The sequence below is a fragment of the Myotis yumanensis genome, unplaced genomic scaffold, assembly GCF_028538775.1.
Source record: "Myotis yumanensis isolate MYYU_CA2020_CCGP unplaced genomic scaffold, mMyoYum1.0.hap1 SCAF_4, whole genome shotgun sequence".
NCBI lineage: Eukaryota > Metazoa > Chordata > Mammalia > Chiroptera > Vespertilionidae > Myotis > Myotis yumanensis.
The window spans coordinates 104,658,345-104,681,471 of record NW_027223755.1 but is presented as its reverse complement, the minus strand read 5'-3'; the positions used below and the strand labels follow the sequence as shown (position 1 = coordinate 104,681,471).

At 56.7% G+C, this 23,127-nt stretch overlaps 1 protein-coding gene across 5 annotated transcripts in view; it reads right to left on the bottom strand.

Moving 5' to 3' along the window:
• Window positions 1-23,127, bottom strand: part of KATNIP (katanin interacting protein) — a 207,911-nt gene that overhangs the window by 4,996 nt on the left and 179,788 nt on the right. For all 5 annotated transcript variants that reach the window (XM_070413423.1, XM_070413428.1, XM_070413425.1 and 2 more), the window contains 8 exons: window positions 21,360-22,085; window positions 20,413-20,612; window positions 17,789-17,867; window positions 11,925-12,102; window positions 6,752-6,917; window positions 3,675-3,832; window positions 2,121-2,185; window positions 1,151-1,261 (listed from right to left, as the gene is read on the bottom strand). In XM_070413423.1, coding sequence (XP_070269524.1) covers window positions 1,151-1,261; window positions 2,121-2,185; window positions 3,675-3,832; window positions 6,752-6,917; window positions 11,925-12,102; window positions 17,789-17,867; window positions 20,413-20,612; window positions 21,360-22,085 — 1,683 coding nt within the window. The remainder of the gene's footprint in view (window positions 1-1,150; window positions 1,262-2,120; window positions 2,186-3,674; window positions 3,833-6,751; window positions 6,918-11,924; window positions 12,103-17,788; window positions 17,868-20,412; window positions 20,613-21,359; window positions 22,086-23,127) is intronic.

Sequence of the window (23,127 nt, the reverse complement as noted above, 5' to 3'; positions counted from 1 at the left end):
GACCCAAGGTCCTGGGCAAGTCAGGGACGTCTCTGGGCTGGTTCCGCATCTGTAAAATGGGTATAACCTTCTCCAGGTCCCAGAACTGATGCGAGGGTCTCAGAGACACGGGATGTGAGCTCTCCCAGTAAAACCATGGAACCTAATGATCAAAACCAGCAAGAATCACTTATCCCAGGTGAGGATGGTGACACCAGGGAAGGAGAAAAGGATGCCACTGGAACCCAGGGGCCCCAGAGATGCAAGGCAGGCCCCTAACTGGGGGGTGTTGGGATCACGGGTCAGAAGCCCAGAGGGGTCAGGCGGGTTCCATCAGAGAGACATGGCAGCTCAGTATTAAGTGCATGGTCTCTGGAATCAGACTCCCAGCTCCACCACGCACTGGCTGTGTGACCCTGGACAAGTTACCCAACCTCTCTGTGTCTCAGTTCCTCATCTGTAAAATGGGAACAACACTCACTTCACAAGATTGTTGTGAGGGCAAATGAGGTACCAAGCGGCAAGCCCTGGCACAGTGCCTGGCACAGAGGAGCCCTCAGTAAATGTTAACATTGGGTTTGGGGGCCTGGTAGATAACAAATAAGGACCGAGGGCTGAGATCAACCAGAAGGACATGCCTGGGGGAACGGTAGCAGATATTCGTGTCCTGTGGCTTGGCACTGCCAATTTCTCAAGAAGAGCTAAAGATAGGGATTTTCATATGAAAACTAATTTTTTAAAAATACTAATGTAAAATAGTGAAAAACTCATTGGGTAAATCCTTGTGCGGCATTCCATGATCACAGGGCTCCAGGGTCAATACATTCAGGACACACTGAGTTGAGTCCAGTGTGACAGGCTGCTCCCAACAGGCCTTGTCAGAGCCTTTAGAACTCTGAGGGGCCTGCAGCTGGGGGCTCCGCCCCATTCCCGCCACCGACCCTGTGCTGTGGAACTCCTGCTGCGGGGCCTGGTCAGGCATGGCTGGAGCTGCTCGCTGCTCTGCCCACCCCCACGGGTCAGCACCTGACTGTAGGCCGAGCCCACCAGCACATTTATTCCCAGGTCCGGTTCCTACAGCGACACTTCCCTCCACAGTCAGGGCTTCTGCTCCTCCCGCCCTCCGCGCTCCCCGCAGTTGGGCGGAGCCCCGCCTGCCCAGAAAGGATACTGTTTTCCGACAGAGGGATCTTCTCTCCCTGCTCATCGTACAGCTCGAGGCCGGTGAGGCCGATGTAATAGGGGTCACCCCAACTGGTCAGGAGCTGAAACTGAAAAATGACTGGGGCACGCTATTAAGGAAAAACAGGCTTGATTTCACGAGATCAAAGGAAAACAATGACAAAGATAACATAGGGATATAATGTTTTGGTTTATACAGATGAACAAGAGCAAAAAAATGATTTTTTCTCTCACTGAAACTGAATCCTGGCAAACTGTATGTGTATCAGATTCTTTCATTTGAACTGTGTGTGTGTGTGTGTGTGTGTGAGTGTGTGTATGTGTGTGTGAGTGTGTGTGTGAGTGTGTGAGTGTGTGTGTGTGTGTGTGTGAGTATGTGAGTGTGTGTGTGTGAGTGTGTGAGTGAGTGTGTGTGTGTGAGTGTGTGTGAGTGTGTGTGTGTGTGTGAGTGTGTGTATGTGTGTGTGTGAGTGTGTGTGTGAGTGTGTGTGTGTGAGTGTGTGTGTGTGAGTGTGTGTTTGTGTGTATGTGTGTGAGTGTGTGTGAGTGTGTGTTTGTGTGTGAGTGTGTGAGTGTGTGAGTGTGTGTGTGTGAGTGTGTGTGTGTGTGTGTGTGAGTGTGTGTGTGAATTAAAACCTTTCTCCAGGCCCAGGAGATGAGGTGCAGGAGGGGACAGTGCTCTCCAGGGAGCTGGGAGGGTGGGGACACATTTGTGTCACAAACCCATTATATGCTGAACAAACTGACCAGGCCTCACACTGCCTCATGCCTCAGTTTCCCTGACTGCAAAGTGCCAAAAACAGAGAACCTGTTCCCTGCCGTCCGTTCAAGGACGCGGGCTGTCCTGGGGGGGAGGGCACATGAGCTTTACAGAGGATGGGCCCTGGCAAGGCATGCCCTTCCCCGGCTGCAGGCCTGGCCCCCAGGCCCAGGGTGTGTGGAGGGCGGGAGAAGGATACAGCCGCAGGGCATCAGCGGGGCCTCGTAGTCCATGCTCGCCCGCTCCAGGCTTTTCGTGTTGAGCCTAAGGAAACACAAGACAGCAGAACACAAGGGCTCGAATGGCTGGTCAGCGATTCCCAGTCATAGACTCTGCAGACAGACAGCGGTAGCATTCGGGGGGCGGGGGAGGGGGGCGGGGGCGCGGAAACCACAGCGAAGCTCCTGCTCACATGGAGCTCCCGTTCCACTGGGGAGCTCGGCCATAGCCAACTTGGCACAGGCTTGACTGACATGGACTCTTCTATGCCTTAAACTACCCAAGTGACGGTACTCACATCCCCAGTGTGAATGAGGAAAGCGGAGCTCAGAGCAGTGAAATCACCTGCTCAAGGCCACACAGCTGGCAGGAGGCAGAACTGGGGTGTGACCCGAGGCTGTCCAGTCCCAGAGTTCTCCTAACCACCCCACCTACTGCCCCTTGTGCTGAGAGCTCGGCGAGGCACCCGACAGGCCACAGGGTGGAGAGGGGGACACGGGCAGGAAGGCGATGACTGAGCTAAGGAGGAGGAAGCCACTGGAAGAGTCAGAGCCGTGCCTTCCCAGCACAGGGACAAAAAGAACAAAGGCCCCTAGGTGGAAAGGGGTTGGGGGCGGGGGGGGGGGGGGGGGGGGGGGAGGGTGCTGTTTGCCACAGGAAGCAGCTGGGGGCGGGGTAGCTGCAGTGGAGAGTGGGGGCAGGAGGGCTGGGAGAGGAGGCCGGAAGGTGGGCCGCACCCTGAAGGCTTTGGCTTCTTGATCCTGAGCAAGTGGCTTCACTAGCTGGGCCTCAGTTCCCACATCTGTAAAATGGGCAGAATCGTCTCTACCTGAATGAACGTGAAGCATGCGGCACAGAGCAGGTGCTCTGGAGGGGGAGCCCTGTCTTCCTCCATGTCCTCCCCACGGGGCTTCTCTCCCTGGTCTCAGCAGTGCACTCCGCCTGGCCTGGTTTCCCTCATTTCAAGGGCAATGTTATCATTAGTGACTGTTCCCAGGGACTGGCCCAAGAGGTGGTCCCAGCTACCGTGCAGGAAACTCATTTTGTTTCGAGAACTTGGCCCCTGGCATTGGAACATCAGGGGGTTTAAGTGAGTGGCCTTAATGTGGCATTTACAAATGGTTATGAACTCAATGCAGCTGAGAATGGGGCCAAGAAATCCCAGTGAATCCATGAAATGTTAGGCATTGTTTTTCTCTGAATCTTTCTAAGTCAGGAACTGAGAGGCCAGAGCAGGGAGGCCTTCCCTGAACCAGCCGGCGGGCATTTCTGGAGCCAGGCGGCTGGGATGCTCTTTTCCCAGCAGGAAGCCTAACGAAGCATTTAAAGTCGCCAGCACTCCAGCCTGCGAGAAACCCAGACACCAGACAAGGTGGGTACATCCCACAGGCTCCCGGAGAGGCTTGGCTGAGCTTTAGAAACAGCCAAGTTGAAAAGCAATGCGTTTGATCACCATTTCAAACCGCTTTAGGCGGACACTTCAGAGCGCAGGCTGAGCCCACGGCGGAGGGAGGGTGTGCGGCGCGCTCCTCACCTCTGGGCCAGCGGGGGCCGGAGCCGAGCCTGCAGGTAGTCCACAAAGAGGATTTCTTGAGCAAAATCAAAGTGGCAGTTGCCGGGCCCCTTGCGGATGAGAAAGCCCTCTGGAGGGGAGACGCACAGGCCGTCCAGGGAGACGTGGGCGATTTTGGCCTAGAACACAAAGCAAGGCTGTGCTCTGTCCCCCACTCAGCTGCAGCTGGAGCTGCTGTTTGTGACTCAGAAAGAGCTTCCTCCCAGACCAGTCCACTCTCCAGTGGCATCCCTACTGTGCCCGGCTGTGCTGGGTGCTGGGCAGAGAGCAGGAGACAAGGCAGGTGAGGCCCTGCCCCGGTGGACACGTCACCGTGGCCTGAGGTGGTATGACACGGTGGTCAAGGGCATGGACTCAGTGCTCTGCCATCCTTCCCCTGCCTCGATGTCCTTATCTGTTAAATGGGCTCAATAATGAGTTCACTTATGTCAAGTTTCCAGGACAGGACAGGCCTGGCACAAACACGCACTGCACCGCTCCTTCCGTCAGCCCTGGGCACACCTCACCGCGGCCCCTAGCTGTCCTGCTAGGGCGGTGTCCTTGGTGGTTTGAGCTTTGGTGGCAGAGCCCTCAGCTGGACCATTTCTCCCTCTGCCCCAGGGCCTGGCACGCAATAGGTGCTTACTAAGAGCACGCTGAATCAATTGAATTTGGGCCAACAGGTCGCCCTGTTCTCTGCCAGATTTTGCCAGCCAGGTGGCTGGGAACTAGCAGTAAATCTCAAAGCCCCAATGACAGGGTGTGAGGTGGCTCAGCTCTGAGTGAGCAGAGGGGGTGATCAGCTAGCACCCGCCCTCCAACCACACATTTTGGAATCCAGGCTCCGTGGAACCTCACTCCACCTTCGTGGTTAGCTACATGGGACCAGCTGCTGACCAAACTGGTGGAACTCCTCCCGGGAGCTCCGGGAGATGCCGCAGGACCCTCCTCGCAGAGGGGACACCTGTGCTCCTGGAGCCCTTCGTCCGTCAGCATTAAGGGAGCCCCATATGCAGTCAGTAGTCACAGGCACATAAACCTGCAAAGGGCAGGGTGACGGCTTTGGCTGGATATGAGGGCCCAAAAGCTGTCACCCTATCTCCATCTGCTTTCTTCAAACCTCACTCCCACCCGCCCCGGCGGGACCTGTGGCCCGGGCCTGCAAACTGAGCGCTCCCACCCCTGCCCTGGGCTGGTTCAGCCTAAGGGGACGGGAGCAACCAGCACCAGGCCTGGGTTGGCTGGCGCCTCGAAAGAGGAGGCCTCTCTTCTGCTGGGTTTGGCGCTTGAAAAAGCCTAGGGCTGCCAGGTGTGCCCCGTGGAGAAAGCCACCGTAAGCGAAGCTGGCCAGAGAGCAAAGCAGAGGCCCGGGATGTCCCTGTCCTCTTCCGGGGCCACCATCTCCCCCAGGAAGTGTCTCTGATTGCCCCAGGCACTGTCATGGGGGGGGGGGTCTTTTATCGCCTCCTCTTAGCTAAGGACACTAGAGTTCAGAGAGGCTAAGCATCTGCCCAAGGACTGGAGTGATGGAAGCCCCGGCATCAGGCCTGGCTCTACCCCCGCCAATGGCCCACAGCCAGGTGCCCTGGGGAGTAGCCATCCAATTGTTTTTGGGGAGGCACAGTTTCTTTTTTCTTTTTAAATATATCTTTATTGATTTCAGAGAGGAAGAGAGAGATAGAAACATCAATGATGAGAGAGAATCATTGATTGGCTGCCGCCTGCACACCCCCTACTGGGGACCGAGCCTGCAACCCAGGCATGTGCCCTTGAGCAGAATTGAACCCAGGACCCTTCAGTCTGCAAGCCAATGCTCTAGCCACTGAACCAAACTGGCTAGGGCTGGGGGACAATTTCCACTGCACTTGCCCCAAGATCTGCCCTCTCAGACGGGGCCCATCTCCAGCCTCCCACGGTGGCCATGTGGCACTGGCACCGAGCATGGTGGGGGCAGACTGGGAAGCAGGGCTCTGGGTCCAATGTTCCCAGGACGTGACTCCAGGTCACAGAAGGTCAATGGCAAAGCGGGATTCACTCAAGAGAATGTAGAGACCCAGAGGCACGGGGTGAAGCACACGAATGTTTTTTATCTGACTTTTAAACGTGCGGAACCTGAGAGCGCACCTACGCAGACAGGGCGGGCGGGGAGGGTTTGCAGCTGCTCCAGAGACAGCGCCGGGGGCTGGGCTGCCACCACTGCGGTACCCCAGTCCTCCGGCCCCCCGGGTCCTGCCGAGAACTCTGCGGCATGCAGGACGTGGTGGGAGCCCAGACCCAGGCTCACAGGCCTCAGCCTAGTCCTGGCGTTGTCAACCTTCGCATGGCAAAGGGTGATGACCTCCCTTCCGGGGAGGTATCGTCCTCCTCGACACTTTATTGACGGGGACGCCGAGGGCCGGGAAAGCGGCCACTTTCGGAAGGTCCCAGGGGGTCAGGGTCAGAGTGGAGATTCAGACTCAGGGCCCGTGACTTCGGCACCCAAGCTGCACGGCTGTATGATCTGAGGTGTGTAATCACCATGGCGTCCATAGCGTTTCCTGGCTCACACGGGTCAGAAGCCCGTGGGGGGCACGGCTGCTCTCCCCGCATGCGGCAGGGGCCCTGCAGCCCACAGGCGTGCGCTGTGCTCAGGACCCTGGACGAGCCATCAGACCTTCCTGCACCTCACTTTCCTGAGGGACGAGGGGAATATGCCTGCCTCCAGAGCTGGGGACGAGCGTCCACGGCAGGATGGGTTCCCGAGCAGCCCTCGGCCAGGGCCTGGCCCACAGCGCCCGGGGAGCAGGGCACACTGACCACCAGCATGAGGGCTGGGCCCGAGGACCCCAGAGCCCCCAGAACAGACACGGCGCCCGTGTCTCGAGTCCGCCCAGGCTCTTTAGGCTGCGTCTGCTGTCTGCAGGAGGAGGAGACCACAGCCTGCTCTCCCTGGCTGAAACCCCCGTGGCCTTTTGGAAAGTTCTGGAGGATTTATGCTCCTCTCTGGCAGCCACGCCAGCCATTCATCAAGGCGCCGTTTCCTTGGCAGTGGGCTGAGCGCGGCCACCTGCCCCCCTTACCCCTCGATAGGTGTCCTCGGGAGATTTATTGTAGTTCCAGAAGCGCAGGCCCGCGATGCTCTCTGCTCCGTCGAAGCGGATCGTGACCACGTGGTCCAGCCCCGGCGAGAAGGGGATCAGCCACATATGCTCATCCTCCATCGTGATGTTGGCTCCATCGATTAGCCTGCACGCAGCAGAGGGAGTGGTGAGGGGGGTGGCCAGCGCGGGGTCGACACCCTCTCACCGCCCACTGCACCCCTGCCCGCCAGGAGCCTGACTGGCTGGGGTGAATTCAGGGACGTGAACCTCATTAATCAACAGTGAGGGGCCACCTCTCAACTGTGAAATGAGACAAAAGAAAACAGGAAGAGAAAGAACAGTTTGTGCTGTTTAAGGTGCGTGGAGACATCCTCCGAGTTTTTTAAAAGGGGGCAGATGTGCCATTTTCCAGGACCCTCCAAACCCCGTGACCCCATTTCAGGGAAAATCTAGTTCACCTGTGGGAACGGCTGTCTGCACTGGACATGCGTGATCGTCTCGTTATTTACGTTAGAGAAGGAGAGCCGAGGCCTCAGAGCAGGGGAAGGTTAAGCAACCTCTTGGTTGTTCAGTGCCCACCACGAGGCTGCGCAGCCACAGGGGGGAGGCGGGCGCAGCCACAGCGGGGAGGCGGGTGCAGCCACAGCGGGGAGGCGGGCGCAGCCACAGGGGGGAGGCGGGCGCAGCCACAGGGGGGAGGCGGGCGCAGCCACAGCGGGGAGGCGGGCTGCGGGCCGCAGGGCCCCGCTCTTCCTGCTGGAAAATGAGGCCCAGGCCCAGGAGAGACTGCACGAAGGGGCAGCACGGTGGCGGTGGCGCCAGAGGGGCGGAGGCGAACATTCCCTCTCTGAAGGCTGTATGGACTCGGATGCATTTGAAAGAGTCTGTCCCTTCTTTGTTGTGCTGGGAGGGACACGGAGCCCAGCGTGAACCTGGCAGCTCAGGGTGGGACAAGCTCAGGGCAAGTGTCTAGGGGGAGCTGTGACCCCCGTGTGGGCATCGCGGGGAGCTTCCCCGCTGGAGGAGCCCCAGCCCTCGGTGCTCCCCGCCGCTGCTCTGAGCTTGTCATCTTGCTCAGGTTGCTCTGTCCGGGCCAGTTTCCAGTTCTCCTGCTCTGACATCCTGCCTCATCCTCCTCAGCTCTGCCCGACTTCCCTGGACACCCAGGCCCCGCCCTTCTCCTGTGGCTCTGGCCTGGGGACAGGGGCCTTCCTCTCACTTTCCTGGCGACTTTGAAGCTCTGCCCTGTCTCCTGTGTTGGATTGGATTGGATTGGATTGGATTGATCCTCACCTGAGGACATGCTTCTTGATTTTTCAGAGGAAGGGGAAGGAGAGAGAAACATCAATCAGCTACCTTCCCATATGCTCCCCAACCAAGAACCAAACCTGCAACCTAGGTATGTGCCCTGACGGGGAATTGAACCCACAACCTTTCGGTGGATGAGACGACGCTCCAATCAACTGAGCCACCCAGCCAGGGCTGTTTCCTATATTTTAAAATAAACTTTTATTTTTTTTTCCTTTTCTACATTTAAAAATTTTAGATTTGGAATAAATCTTATAATCGAAGCGTTCATCCAAGGAGGTAATGTTCTTTGCTTTTTCTCTAAAAGGCGGTTATTAAATTGATGGATGGTGTGTCTTACAATTGCTGGCATCTTAAAACCGAGGAAATTCAGCGATTTAACAGTGGGGTGTTTGTGGAGTCAAGCTGACTGAGGACTACACCAGAGAACCTTCTATTTCCTTCCCAAAGCCATTCCCTCTCTGTCCTAGGCCTGTGGCTGCCTCCAGAACAAGACTGCTGTCCAGTTCTGAGAGGAGAGAGAATTGCTGATGTGTTTACAACTGATGGGTGTGGGAGGCCCATAGATACCCTCAAGGATACCCAATGATCCCTCCCAGCTCTGCCCACCAAACGGCCTTGAATTAATGACCAACCCAGTAGCATGAGCAACCCTAGAGGCCAGATTATGGTCTCTAAACATCATTTTCCACTAAAGGAACTGGGGCTTTGTGGACAGTGGCTGAGTCCATATCTGGGATACGAAACATACAAGATGAGTATACCTGAAACTTAGATAAGAACTTTTAACAGAAATACATAAAATGAGCCTGGAATGACCTGTTATGTCAGAAAGCAGGGAAGCTGCCAGAGACCACTCACTGTTTTAAAAAGGATCCAGGAGCCCGGCCGGTGTGGCCCAGTGCTTGAGCATCCACCTATGAACCAGGAGGTCACGGATCGATTCCTGGTCAGGGCACATGCCCGGGTTGCAGGCTCAATCCCTAGTGCGGGGCGTGCAGGAGGCAGCCGATCAATGTATCTTTCTCATCGTTGATGTTTCTCTCTCTCTCTCTCTTCATTTCTGAAATCAATAAGATATATTTAGCCCTAACCGGTTTGGCTCAGTGGATGGGTTGCCGCCCTGCGGACCGAAGGGTCCCGGGTTCGATTCCGATCGGGGGCATGTACCTTGATTGCGGGCACATCCCCAGTGGGGGGTGTACAGGAGGCAGCTGATCGATGTTTCTCTCTCATCGATGTTTCTGGCTCTCTATCCTTCTCCCTTCCTCTCTGTAAAAAATCAATAACATGTTTTTTTAAAAAAATAAGATATATTTAAAAAAAGAAATAAAATAAAAAGGATCCAGGAGCTCCCAATGTCTAAGACAGGGGTGGTATGGCCCTGTCTCGGCATCAGGGTGAGTTAGTTAAACGTTTGACCAAATAGAGCAGGCTAATGTTTAAGTTGATAATTTGTATGGCCCACAAATGACATTATAAATATCCAAATGGCCCTTGGCAGAAAAAAGGTTCCCCACCTCAGGTGTAAGAGCATCTAATCCAGCATCAGTAGGATAAAAACTACAACAGATTGAAACCCTTCACAAATAGAACATTTAAGTCAGTGATTATGACAGCCAAGGTAACCAAATGTGCCCTGGCCAGTGTGGCTCTGTGGTTAGAGGGTTGGACTGAGCACTGAGGGTCAGGTTCAATTCCTGGTCAAGGACATGTACCTGGGCTGCAGGTTTGATCCTAGGCCCCAAAGAGCGTGGGGGAGGCAAGCAATCAATGTGTCTTTCTCACATAATGCCTCTCTCTCTCTCTCTCTCTCTCTTCCTTCCTCTCCCTTCCTCCCTTCTTCCCTTCTACTCCTAAAAAATCAATGGAAAAATATCCTTGGGTGAGGATTAACAAAAAATAAATAAGAATAAATAACTAAATGTATTAAAGGATTCTAGAGAAACAACTTGTTATTTTGAAAACTAAGAAATAAAAGGAATCAAACATTTAGGCTGCCTTTCCTGTTTGAATTATACCTCAGAGTAAACAAATAATTGAGGGAAAATTTCTCTTTATTCATGAAAAAAAGAAAGACAGCATCAGTGTATCACCTGCTTGCAACCCCGAATAAATTAATGGGCCTAGCCACTGAGCTTCACAACCACAGAAAGCCTGACAACCACGGAAGGGAATGAACAATGACATCCACACCCCCACAATCCAACCTCAGTCTGATCAGGCCTCTGGATCTAAAGAACATTTTATAGGAAACACAGGGCCAGGCAGGGGTGCGGCTGGGAGCCTCCAGCCTTGGGATTCACTGTCCCTGTTCTATGATAAGGAAACCAGGCAGGGAAGACAGGATGAGTCAGTGCTTAAGTGCATGGGCACTGCTCTCCCATACCTGCACTCTAACCATGATTTGGCTGGTCTGAGTGACCTTCAGCCAGTTTTTAACCCCTCTCACCCTCAGTTCACAGGGGTAACTATCATATTATTTATTAAATGGGTGGATATCTGTAACCTGCTTAGCGCCTGGCATTTAACAATGGCTAAAAAAAACATGGCAACTATAATTTCAGTTATTATTACTATTACTAGAGGCCCAGTGCATGAAATTCGTGCACTGGGGGGTGGGGGGTGGGGTGAGGGGGTGGTCCCTCAGCCCAGCCTGTGCCCTCTCATAGTCCGGGAGCCCTCAGGGGATGTCAGACTGATGGCTCAGAGGTGGGAGAGCTCCTGCCACCGCTGCTGCACTCGCCAGCCGTGAGCCCGACTTCTGGCTGAGTGGTGTCCCCCCCGTGGGAACGCACTGACCATGAGGAGGCAGCTCCTGCGTTGGGTGTCTGCACCCTGGTGGTCATTGTGCATCATAGTGACTGTCATTCCGCCATCAGGCCGAAACCGGCTCTCCAACATCCCCTGAGGGGTTCCGGATTGCAAGAGGGCGCAGGCCAGGCCAAGGGACCCCACCAGTGCACGTTCGGGACTGGGGAGGGACATGGGAGGTTGGTCAGCCAGGGAGGGACCCTGGGAGGGCTTCAGGGAGTGTCCTGCCCGTCTCGCTCAGTCCCGATCGGCCGGACCCCAGCAGCAAGCTAACCTATTGGTTGGAGCATCTGCCCCTGGTGGTCAGTGCACATCATAGTGAGCAGTTGAGCGGCCTTAGCATATCATTAGCATATTACGCTTTAATTGGTTCAATGGCCGACTGGATGACCAGACAGTTAGCATATTAGGCTTTCATTATATAGGATTATTGAAGAGGTTAAGAAACTTACTAGCTGGCAAGGGGCAGAGCCAGGATTTGAACTCTCATCCCTCTGACTCCTGGACTCCTCTGTTTGCAGGGCCAGGCAGGGCCAGGCAGGGCCAGGCAGGGCAGCTGTCCTGAGGGGACAGTGCTCCTCGGCAGGTTAAGGGCCCCGTGGATCAAGGCTGTATGTCAGGCTGTCCTCTTACTGACCTGACCCAACCTGGGTTTATGAAACCTGACAAATGCAGAGGAGAGTGCGGGGACCTCCTCGGCAGTCACCTTCCGTCGCAAGGAGGGGACAGCTGGCTCTCTGAGAGGCGAGGCCGCTCATGAGGACAGGCAGGGCCACCCCTGCAAAAGCTCCCCGAGCAGCCACTGTGCTCCTGGCCGGAGCTAAGCTCTGCCTGGAAGCCGGAGAGCCTGCACCCGCTGTGCGGTCCCGGGTGCCCTCCCTTTCTGAGCCTTGGGTTCCTTAACTCTAAGATGAGGTGACCAGACCTTGGGGTGGCTGGGGGTTACTGTCTGACGTTGGAATCTCAGGTCTAAGATGCAGGACAGGCCCTGCTCCGGCTGCCATGAGCTAAGCTTCCTGCAGACACCTACTTGTCCAGGGTCCGGGAGTCATCCGTGTACTCGGGGAGGTCATTTAAGTCCCTGGGGGAGGCGGAGATTTGGTGCAGGCTGATGGGCAGGGCCTGGCCATCCTTGCCCACCACTTCCAAGCCCGTGAGTCCCAGGTAGTGCAGGTCCCCCCAGGAGGCAGTGAAATTCAGCTGAAGGCCTGCAACAGGAAGGAAAGTGGTGTGAAGGAGGAGCCCAACATGGAGAGGAGGAATGGTCCTTAGCGCCTGCACTGGGCCAGCTGGGAAACCCAGACACAAACGCAGTGCCCCCAGGCTCGCCCCGCCCCTTCCCTCAGGGGGCCTGGGGCTGGGACGCTGCTGACAGTTCACAAAATGTTTGCAGTGGGTGAATGGGCCAGTGCTGTTTATACCTGTGCAGTTCTGGGTCCTTTCTCTACCCCTCAATCATGTCACCCCCTCGATGTTTAACAGCCTAGAGTGGCTTCCCATGATGCTTGGCCAACAGGCCCTGCCCCTCTGGCTTCTCTTTCTCTAACCTCATCTTGCACCAGGAATTCCTGGCTCCACTAAGATGGCATCCCGTCACTCATTTACTCTTCTCTCCCGCCAGGGCCGCTCGCTGCTCATGCTGCTTTCTCTCTGGAACGCACTTGCCTGACCCACTTGTGCTCGTCCGTCAGACCCCAGCTCACCTCCTCAGGGAAGCCCCTTCGACGACACTGACCCTCCGTTCACAGCTGCTGAGTCACTGTGAGCTTCCCCATCCACACCCTGGTCACACTGCGATCTTGTGACCCCTTGGTTCAATATGCCAGACGGTTAACTCGAGGACAGAGACCCCATCTGTTTGCTTTGTCCCCAAAGCCCGCCACAATGCCATTCACCATAGAGTGATTAAACAAGTGTGAATGAGGCAGTGACATCACTAAGCCACACACTGGGAATGGATGTTTCATGCAAATGGGCTGCTATCATGAGGACTCAGGGTAAAGGAAGTGACCACTTCCACCCTTTGCCCGCCCCACCTGCTCCATTAGAGACCATGTAGATTTTACAAGGACCTTCTGGGCACCTGCGGCACAATGGCCGCCAATCGTCCACTTGCCCAGAAAGCTCCAAGCAAATGCACCTCTTGGCCGGGCCTGTCGGGCTTCTGGCTGGAACTTCCTTCCTTACTAGTCTCCCATGAGGGTGGGACACGCCCCGTGAGCTCCGCCACCTTGGGGGCCTTGGAGCCCACAGCAGCCTTTGGGTGGCTGTGCTCAAAAGATCCGCGCTCTCTGCAGCGTGTGCAGAACGCCAGCACTGCAGCGCCGGGGAGAACAGCCTGGCTACCGGTCCCACCATCCGGCTCAGAGGAGGAGGTGGAGGCCAGGGAGGTCTCCGGACATCCCTGTGAGGCCCAGCCAGGCCACCTCCCTGGAGCTCAGCTCCTCTCCTACGCCCGTCATTTCCAACGTGCGTTGTGTCACTCGGCCTCAGACCCTTCTGCTCGCCATGGGGCCAGGGTAACTGAGCATCTTGGGGTCAGTGAAGAAGACCTGTGACCAGCATGGTACGGGCACATGGCGGCTCTCACAGCACTGGCAGCCTGCAGAATGGCCACAACCCCCTCCCACCTGCCCTGCCTCTGCAACGCGACTCAGCTGCTTCCCCCAGCCAGAGGTGGAGTCTCTTCCGCTCCTTGAGCCTGGGCCCGGCGATCGCTTTGGCCCGTGAGACAGAGCAGAGGTACTGCAGGCAGAGGCTGCAAAACACACGCGCACTGGGGTTGTCCTCCCTCCACACGTGGGGTGTGGCCACAGGCAGGAGACAGGTGAGCCTCGGCGCCCCTCACTCTGGCCAACAGCCTCCCAACTGCAGGACACGAAGGCATCCTGGTTCATTCAGCTGCCAGCCCACTGCCAGCTGAGCAGACTCATGAGCAGGCCCAGGAGATGCCGGCCAAGCCCGCTCAGAGGAGAACTCCCAGCCACGCCACTGATACGCTCCCCATCGAGTCTGTGCTCAGATGCCCTCTCCCCCGAGAGGCCCCCCACCTGAGCTCAGAGAGCACCACGCCCTAACCAGCGGTTCTCAACCTGTGGGCCGCAACCCCTGAAAATACATCCTGCATGTCAGATATTTACATTACGATTCATAACAGTAGCAAAATTACAGTTATGAAGTAGCAACGAAAATAATTTTATGGTTGGGGGTCACCACAACATGAAGAACTGTATTAAAGGGTTGCGGCATTAGGAAGGTTGAGAACCACTGCTTCTGCTCCACCCTTTGTCACAGCACCTGTCCCTGTCTGACAGTCCCTTCCAGGGTTACTTGCTATTTGATCTGATCAGCCTTCCCCAGTAGGATGGGAGGTAGCTCCCTGCGGGCGGGAATGCCGTGGACACTGTGCACTGTTGTACCCCCAGAGCCTAGAACAGTATCTGAAAAACAGATGGTCAGTGAGGGCCTTTTTCTTTTGAAATAAGTGCCTGACTGAAGAGCAGGTCTCAGTGGATACCTGCAGTAAGTGAGTCAACCTCAAATCATTGAGTTTCACCAAGTTCAGCGTTAATGATAAACAGATATTTACCAATCACTTACTATGTACCAAGTCCTGCTCCTGGAACTGGAAATACAGGGTAAACACAGAGCAAAATCGCTGTAGGAGCTTCTACTGCAGTGAAGACACACAACAGACACCTAACAAACCAATAAATATGATCGTTCCTGAGAGTGCCGACCGCCGCGGGATAAATCAGAGAGCTGGGCTAGGCAGTGGCTGGGAAGGGGCGGGTGGTCAGGGAGGGCTTCTCTGAGGGGCGACGTTCGAGCTGAGGCCTGGGGATGAAGGAGGCTGCCATTCTTTAGCATGTCTGGAAGGACATTCCCAGTTGAGGACAGAAGGGCCACGGCCCTGGGATGGGAGCCACTCGGCCAGTGGTTGGAGCCAGGTGACCGAGGGAGAGGGAGGTGGAGGGAGCGACCTCAGAAGGTTGGGCAGGGCTGACCATGCCATGGGGTCTGGGTTCTCCTCTGCACTGGGGAGCGGGGGAGGTCCGGGTTGAAGCAGGGGCGCCCACGTGATGTGATCTGCATCTCAGAACGTGACTCGGTTGGACCCTCTAGGAGACCAGGGAGGAGGCTGCTGGATACGGATGCCCTGGACCAGACAGTGAGTGGTGACAGCAGGGCACAGGGGACGGGTTCGGGTCTGCTTTGGAGACAGCACTGCCAGATTCTCAGTGGCATGTAGGGAGTGAGGGGAAGAGAAGATGCTTTTGACCTGAGTTCCAGAGGGGCTGTGGGTATCCCTCCTGAGACGGAGGCGGCCTGAGGTGGAGGAGGGAGCAGGTTTGGGTGAGGGGATCAGTGCCAGGGACCAGTGCCAGCCCCCCTTGTGAAAACAAGACTTGGCATCCCAACTCGCCCTTCGTTTGCCTGGAAGAGGCTCTGCGAGGCCATCGGATGCGGGGCTGCTCGCCTGTCTGAGCTCACATCCATGCTCACATTCATTTTCCTTTGGTGTACCCATCAGTATTTATATACATGGAAATTAATTTTGTTATTTCTCGTCCATGTTTCAACTCTCCCAGCTCCTTTCCTATTCATCACTGCTGATATTTGCAAAATGTCCGAAATGGGTGTCATCTGCAGATTTGCAAATCATACATCCCTTTTCAAAAACATTAACAGGAGCCTGACCAGTGGCTCAATGGTTAGAGCATCGGCCCAAGCACCGAAGGGTCTAGGGTTCGATTCCCGGTCAAGGGCACACATCTGGGTTGCAGATTCACTCCCTGACCCCAGTCTGGGTGAGTATGGGAGGCGACCAGTTGATGTGTTTCTCTCACATCGATGTTTCTCTCTTTCTCCCCCTCCCTCCCTTCCACGCTCTCTGAAAAGTAATGGAAAAAAATATCCTCATGTGAGGATTAACGACAAAAACATGAATAGGACTGGCCGTATGTACCAAGCCAGTATGCACTGGCTGGTCCGGGGGTCAGGATTTTGGCAGCGTGCGGGAAAGCCAAAGGCTCAGAGGCGGGAGACAGACATCAGGGCTCGGGGGTGCGGAGGGGGGCGGCCAAGAGGTCCTCCTGCCTCCGAGGTTGCACTTTCCTCCAGCAAAGAGGCCTCGGAGCCCACATCAGGCAGCTCCCAAAGGCACCGCGATCACGTTTCTGAGAAAGGTCAGGAGCTGGCTCAGTGGGAAAGACATTTACAGACGCATCTTTGGGGAAATCACCAGATGAGAGGGACAGAGGCTGCCCCTTCCGTCTTCTCGTCACTGCACTCTGGCCGCCTCTGGAGCAGTGTGGGTGGCTGACCCTCAGCACGGGCTCCAGGGACGCCTTGATCCAGGCCTGTCCATGCGCGGTTTCCATCTCACACCTCCCTCCCCGCTCCCTCCCCGCCTGGGGAGCCAGTGATTGGTTTAAAGATGTTTGGGCATGTGATCCAAGCCAGGCTGAGCAGAGCAATTCTGGGAGTGCTGACCTCCAACAGCTCACAGCTGAGTCCCCCCACTTATGGCTGCCCTTGGCCTTGCCCCTCCCAGGCAGCCCATGTCCAGGGACATGCTGATATGGGCGTGTAAAGGCCTTGTCCCCTCACTCAGCTCAGGACAACGCCAGGGCTGCCACAGCTCAAACTCCCTGTGGAGCTGGCAGAGGCCTCCATGTGAGTACGAGGCTCAGCTTCTCCTCTGCCCCGTCCTGCTTCCTGTCCTCCCCAGGAACATGCCCCAGGAAACTCCACCCAGAGTCTGCTTCCTGGGAACCCAGTTCAGTCGGCCCTCAACCGACAGGGACGGAGAGGGAGGGGACGGAGAGGGAGGGACGGAGAGGGAGGGATGGAGAGGGAGGGAGGGAGAGGGAGGGACGGAGAGGGAGGGATGGAGAGGGAGGGAGGGAAAGGGAGGGATGGAGAGGGAGGGACGGAGAAGGAGGGAGGGAAAGGGAGGGAGGGAGAGGGAGGGACGGAGAGGGAGGGACGGAGAGGGAGGGAGGGAGAGGGAGGGACAGAGAGGGAGGGACGGAGAAGGAGGGAGGGAAAGGGAGGGAGGGAGAGGGAGGGACGGAGAAGGAGGGATGGAGAGGGAGGGAGGGAAAGGGAAGGAGGGAGAGGGAGGGACAGAGAGGGAGGGATGGAGAGGGAGGGAGGGAAAGGGAAGGAGGGAGAGGGAGGGACGGAGAGGGAGGACACGCTGGGCAGAGGGCACAGCTTGAGCGGGGGACAGGTGGGGGTTCAGAGATGGGTGTGGGGAGGAGGACCGGCTGAACCTAGATATCTGGCTTCATTCTAGAGATGATGCAGAGGGAGTGTGACAGAAGTTAACTGGAGGGAATGAGTGCTCAGGGGGCAAGAAAGAGCAGGTGAGGCTAAAGGAGCAGGTGAGCCACGAGTCTCGTTAACAGGGACCAGGAGGGAGGCGCGCGCAGTCCGCGGCCACCTCTGGCCTGAAGATCCCAGATGCAGGCAGAGGGCTGGCCTGCGCGTGCGTGGAGGAGGAGGGGTGGCTGCAGGGTCACATGGGAAAAGACGAGAGAAAAAGACAGTGAAGCCCAGATGGGATTTGCTCAGAGGCCACCCACCGGCAGCCAGCTGGCCGATACACATGTGTTTTGTTTGGCTCATTAGTTGTTTAAAAATATTATAAAATTAGTCACCAACATTTAAAAAGCTGAAGATTTCACATAAAAATCCAAATTTCTGACTTCTCAGAAGAACTGGCAGCTCCCGCCTGGCGCAGGGAGCAAGGCGGTGTCTTTGCTCCTGCTGGTTTCAGCCCGCTGGCCGCAGGGCCACATCTGAGCAGACCCTGTCCCAGGGGCCAGGACGCCCGACCCCCGAAGGCCCTCCTTCCCCTGGCACTGCCCAGGACAGGGTACTCACAGATCCCGTGGTAGACGCCCGGTTCCGGAGTGGTGACTTCAGGCACAGGGCCGCTGGGTGGCAGCTCCACTTCCGGGACCTGCACACCGGTGAGGAGAGAAGCAGAGGCAAGGGATGACCCACAGAGCTGGCTGGCGATGTTTCCAGCTGCTAGTGCCCACCTCACGCCCCAGGGAAGTCCCCGTGTCCCTTCTTGTGTTTTCTGTCTCTGTGGAGGTCGTGACTGGTAACATGAACAGGCCCAGGAACCCTCGCATGTCTGAGTCCTTGCCAGAAGCTCTTGCTGGTAGGGGAGGAGTTTGACGCTACCAGGGAAGAAGCCATCAATGTCTGTCTGGTCAGCTAGAGGGAGGCGGGGAGAGAGGAAAGGAAGGGAGGAAGGGAATGAAGGGAAGGAAAAGAACTTAAGCTACAGAGCATGGTTCTGGGCCTGGGCATGTGCATTTGCAAAGCTCCCAGGTTAGCCCCTGGGCATCCAGGAGAAGGAGCGCTTGGTCTGCAGATAGCCCAGGTGGGCAGCCAACCCTACTTCTTGGACCTCATGTGTGAACTCTGCTCATTAGACCTCTCCATCGTAAGTTCGGGTAAAAGTGCCTTCACTACTTTACAGACAGGAAAGCTGCGATGCAAAAGGAAGCGAAGTCCAGATCTCAGCGTCTGGGTGAACGTGGTGGTCCAGCCCCAAGGACGACCTGATGAGCGCCAGGCCCCGCCCCTAGCAACAGCCTCTCCAGGCCCAGTCCAGCCATGGGGAGGGGATGGGGAGGGCCTGTCAGGAGCACCCCTGACACAGCCAGCCTCAGGCCACCAGGGAATGTCACTGCCCTGGTGCCCACGCGCCTTCTCTTGCCCTCCCTGGCACCCTGCCCTCCCCTCCTAGGACAACCCCTGTGGATGCACTGACCTTAACACTCTAGGTGTGTGACCCTGATGCTGGTCCCCCGCCGCCCAATGAGCGCAGGTTCTCCTCTAAGATGAGAGTGTCCCTCCCTGTCCCTCATGGGCTGGGTTTCTGCGCTGGGAAACCATGGGGCACATGAAAGGCCTCCTGGTCAACTCCCAGCTGGACCCACGGATCAAATCCAGACAACAGACATGCTTCCTGGCCCACGAAGGTTTGAAAACATTTGAGTCACTTGCTAACATTTTTAAATTGGGATATCCTATCTAATAAAGAGGAAATATGCAAATTGACCATCACTCCAACACACAAGATGGCCACCACAAGATGGCCAGCAGAGAAGGGCAGTTGGGAGGGACCAGGCCTGAAAGAGAGGGCAGTTGGGGGGGGACCAGGCCTGCAGGGGAGGGCAGTTGGGGGGGACCAAGCCTGCAGGGGAGGGCAGTTGGGGGGGACCAGGCATGCAAGGGAGGGCAGTTGGGGGGGAACCAGGCTGGCAGGGGAGGGCAGTTGGGGGGGACCAGGCATGCAGGGGAGGGCAGTTGGGGGCAACCAGGCCGGCAGGGGAGCAGTTAGGCATCGATCAGGCTGGCAGGGGAATGGTTAGGGGGTGATCAGGCTGGCAGGCAGAAGTGGTTAGGGGCAATCAGGCAGGCAGACAGGTGAGCGGTTGGGAGCCAGCAGTCTTGGATTGTGAGAGGGATGTGCGACTGCCCATTTAGGTCTGATCCCACTAAACGGGCAGTTGGACATCCCTCGAGGGGTCCCAGATTGGAGAGGGTGCAGGCTGGGCTGAGGGACACACCCTCCCCCATGCATGAATTTCGTGCACCAGGCCTCTAGTTTTTACATAAAAATTCAGATATCTGGCTTCATTTGAAAAAAAATCAGCACAATTGTCACCATGAGCTGGCAGTCTTGTTGGGCGGAGCGGCAGCAGCCTCCCTTAGAGGTGGAGGCTCACGCACTGAACACCCGGCGCCAACAGACCATGCGCTGCACTGCGTGGTCAGGACCTGTGGTGGCCGGAGCTGTCCTCTGCTCCTGGATGTCCCCCTCCCCCCGCCCCCTGCTTGCAGGGCCTCGAGGACACACTGGAGACCTGGTCTTCCCTCCATTGCTGCTCTTCACTTGGCCTGGCCCTTGCTTTGAAGGTCATCTTTCATTAAAAAAGCACAGACTTTAGAGTCCTGTGTTGAAGCTCTAACCTTGTCACTCTCCCGCTACGCGCCCTGGGCATGACCCTGAGCCGGGCTGAACCTTGGTCTCCACATGGGCGGTTGTCAGGAGGGATGCCTGGCTGGCTCACAAGTCACACGCAAGAAACAATCGCTGGATTGTCATTATTTTAATTCTAAGTCTGCCTATTAAAGGCATTTCCAGTCCTCCCATCAAAAACAACCGAGAGATCAAAACGCAACCTCAAGCAGGAAGTTCCCGAAGACCTTGAATGACAGAGGGGACACAGCATGGATTTCTCCCAGCTTTGATTAAAATCTGAATACTTTCTTTACTTTGGTGAAAAATAAATAAATAAATGAAATAAAAATCATTAGAGAATGAAATATGACACCCAGGACTGAAGACGAAGTGGAGAAATGGGAAATGTCAAAACAGCAGCACCAGCAGCGTAAAGAGATCCATCTTCATTCTCCTGCTCCTCTCCGGCTGGGAGTCAGGGGAAACCTCTCCGGGCGCCCCGCCCACCCGCCCGCCGTCCTACCTGGGCCCACAGGCTGGCCTGGGTGTAGGGCCGCTCCTCCGTGCCGCCGTCCGCGGTGCTGGGCCTCTGCAGGGCCTCCTCGCACGGCAGGCTGCACGGGCCCTCTGTGTCCACGTCAAACGTCTCATCCGAGCGGAATATGGCCTCGAGAATGTCGTCGTCGGTTGTGAATAAGATTGTGTCTCCAAAGTGCTCTGGGGCTGAAGGGGTTACCAGGAAGACAAGGGTCAACTCTCCCAAATCCCACTGAGCTGTGGGTCAGGGCCCAGACCCATCAGCTCTGCCATAAACCCCGAGCCACGGACAGTTCTCCATCTGTGCAGGGACGTGGGTTCTTCACGTCGGCAAATGGATCCGCGTACCTGAGCACCACACAGGCCACAGATCTAACAAAGGGACCTATCTGAGGAGAATCACTGAGATGGGCCTGAAACACGCGTGGGTGGGCACCAGAGCAGATGCTGTGGGTGCTCACAGATCCCCGCTGACCCCGGTGGGGAGGGCTGGAGCCCTGCTGGAAGGGCATGAGCGTTAGGCCCCTAGCGGGGAGCCTGCAGGGCTCCAACCCCCAGCGCTCTGCCTCAGGCAGGACAGACCTGCAGTTCATGCTCCAGCTTGCCCTTGGTCAGGCTGCGGTGGCTTCCCCTGACACCACGTGCTCAGCTCCCCCTCCATGTCCTGCACCCCTCCCCACACTGGGCTCTCCTGAGAGTGCTCCCTCAGTCAGCGCCTCCCAGAAGGGTCCCCCTTTCGGGCTCAGGCCCGTCCCCAGCCGAGGAGTTTAATGAGGTCAGCGCCCGCACACTCTCGCTGCAAAGGCGGCGAGCAGGCCAGGCCTACGAGGGGAGAGACCCATCGCCACTGGCAGCCTGTGGGTTTGATTTTCCCTTGGAGCCTCAGCGAGCAGCGAGTAGGGCTTCGGGAACATCCTTACAGACATACTGTACCTCCCGTCAGTGTTCCGGAGGCCTTGGCGATTTCTCCATTAAAGATGCACTGTGCGTCTAACAGGATCTCGACGTCCCTCACACCGCGGAAGGAATGGATCCGCGATTTGTTGTAATTCCAAATCCTGACCAGGGCAACGTGGCAAGGGTGTGAGAAGTCGATGGAGATGGAGTGGGACTTGCCCGGCGTGAAGGGGGCCAGCCAGACGTGCATGTCGTCCTGGGTCCTGTTCACCCCGTCGACGAGGTTGCCGACCACCCGGGGGTCCTTCCCATAGGCTGGTAGAATGTTGATGTCGGGGGGGTCCGCTTGGATGCTCGCGATCTGCACGGGCTCTCCCTTGGAGCTGAATATTTCTATTCCGTTCAGGCCCACGTAGTGCCTGTCCCCCCACGTGGACTTGATGTCAATGACCAAGTGCCGCCCGTAGGGCAAGACGGGGATTCTAAAGTCGCTGGGGTCGCCTGCGTCTCTGCAGTCGTCCGGCCCCACCCGGGGCTCCGGCTCCGGCTGCTCCCTGCAGGGGGCTGGCTGGGCGCCCTGCCGGCTGCTCCTCTGCTGCTGCAGGAACTCGTCTAGGATGTCCCCCTGCACCTCCATGTTGGAGATGCGCCCCCGGTGGGAGCGGTCAAAGGCGCTGAGGGAGCTCCAGGACTCGTGCAGCGTGTGCTCCTGCTCGCTGTGCCACTGGGGCCGCAGCGGCGGCCTGGTGCACCAGGCTTCTCCTGAAGAAAGGGCACAAGAGGGGGGAAGCCCGTTAGTGACAGGTGTGGAAGTGGGACCCTAAGTGTCTCATCCAGTGGCTCTCGGCTGGGTGGAGCCGCCCTCAGGGGAACATTCTAGAAAGTGGCGAGGCTGCTGTTGGCTGTCTCAATGCCCACTGACCCTCCTGGCATGGCCGGTGGGCAGGGCTGTTAACGCCCGCACTGCACTGGACGGTCCGGGCACAGAGCACGGTCTCCTGTCACACACATTCAGGCTGGTAGAAAATTGTTTCCGGTTCTCAAGTCTGGAACCTAGCTGTTTTACAAAAAGCAAAGTATTGTTCAATCTGCACTGAATTTTCTAAGCATGCCACCTCATGCACATCAAGGGAGGCCAGTATGGCTGTGTTGGAGCCTTTGCTGGAAGTTTTCCCACTTCAGAGCCTCACACAACCAGAGCGAAGCCACTGCCTGTGGCCTCAGAGTCAGCCACCCAGGAGCCTGCGCCTCGGGCTACCAGTCACGTGACTTGCACGGAGTTTTCAAACTGCTTAGAGACAGGCAAAAGGCTCGGAAAAGAAGGTAAAATGAAAAGAGCCAGCTGTGCCATTTTAAATGACGCCCATCCTAGTGTGGGCAGCTTGCACCGACGTGCTAGGATGATCTTTCGGGGTGGGAGTAGGAAGGGCTTTTATTTTCTTCCTTGTCACCTTATCTTCTGAGTTCCCTACATGTATTATTTTTATAATCAGAAAAACGCTGAAACAACCCAGGTGCATTGCACGGCGAGGACTTTACTTCCACACACGGCCTAACTGGCTCCAGGAGCCGCAGCCATGCCCAGGGCTGGCGTCTGAAGGCCCCGCTCCACTCGCAGAATCTAAGAGCCCGAGTGCACATGGAGCAGGGGCCATCCTCGGGGCCACGCCATGGCTAAGTGCCACCTAAGGGTGTCATTCTGGAAAAAACAGCAGCTGGCACTGACATTCTGCTCTTTCTCCTTTCTTTTGGTGCTGTGCCCTGCACTCCATTTTCTGCCTGTCTCCTAGGGGGCCTGGCCCCA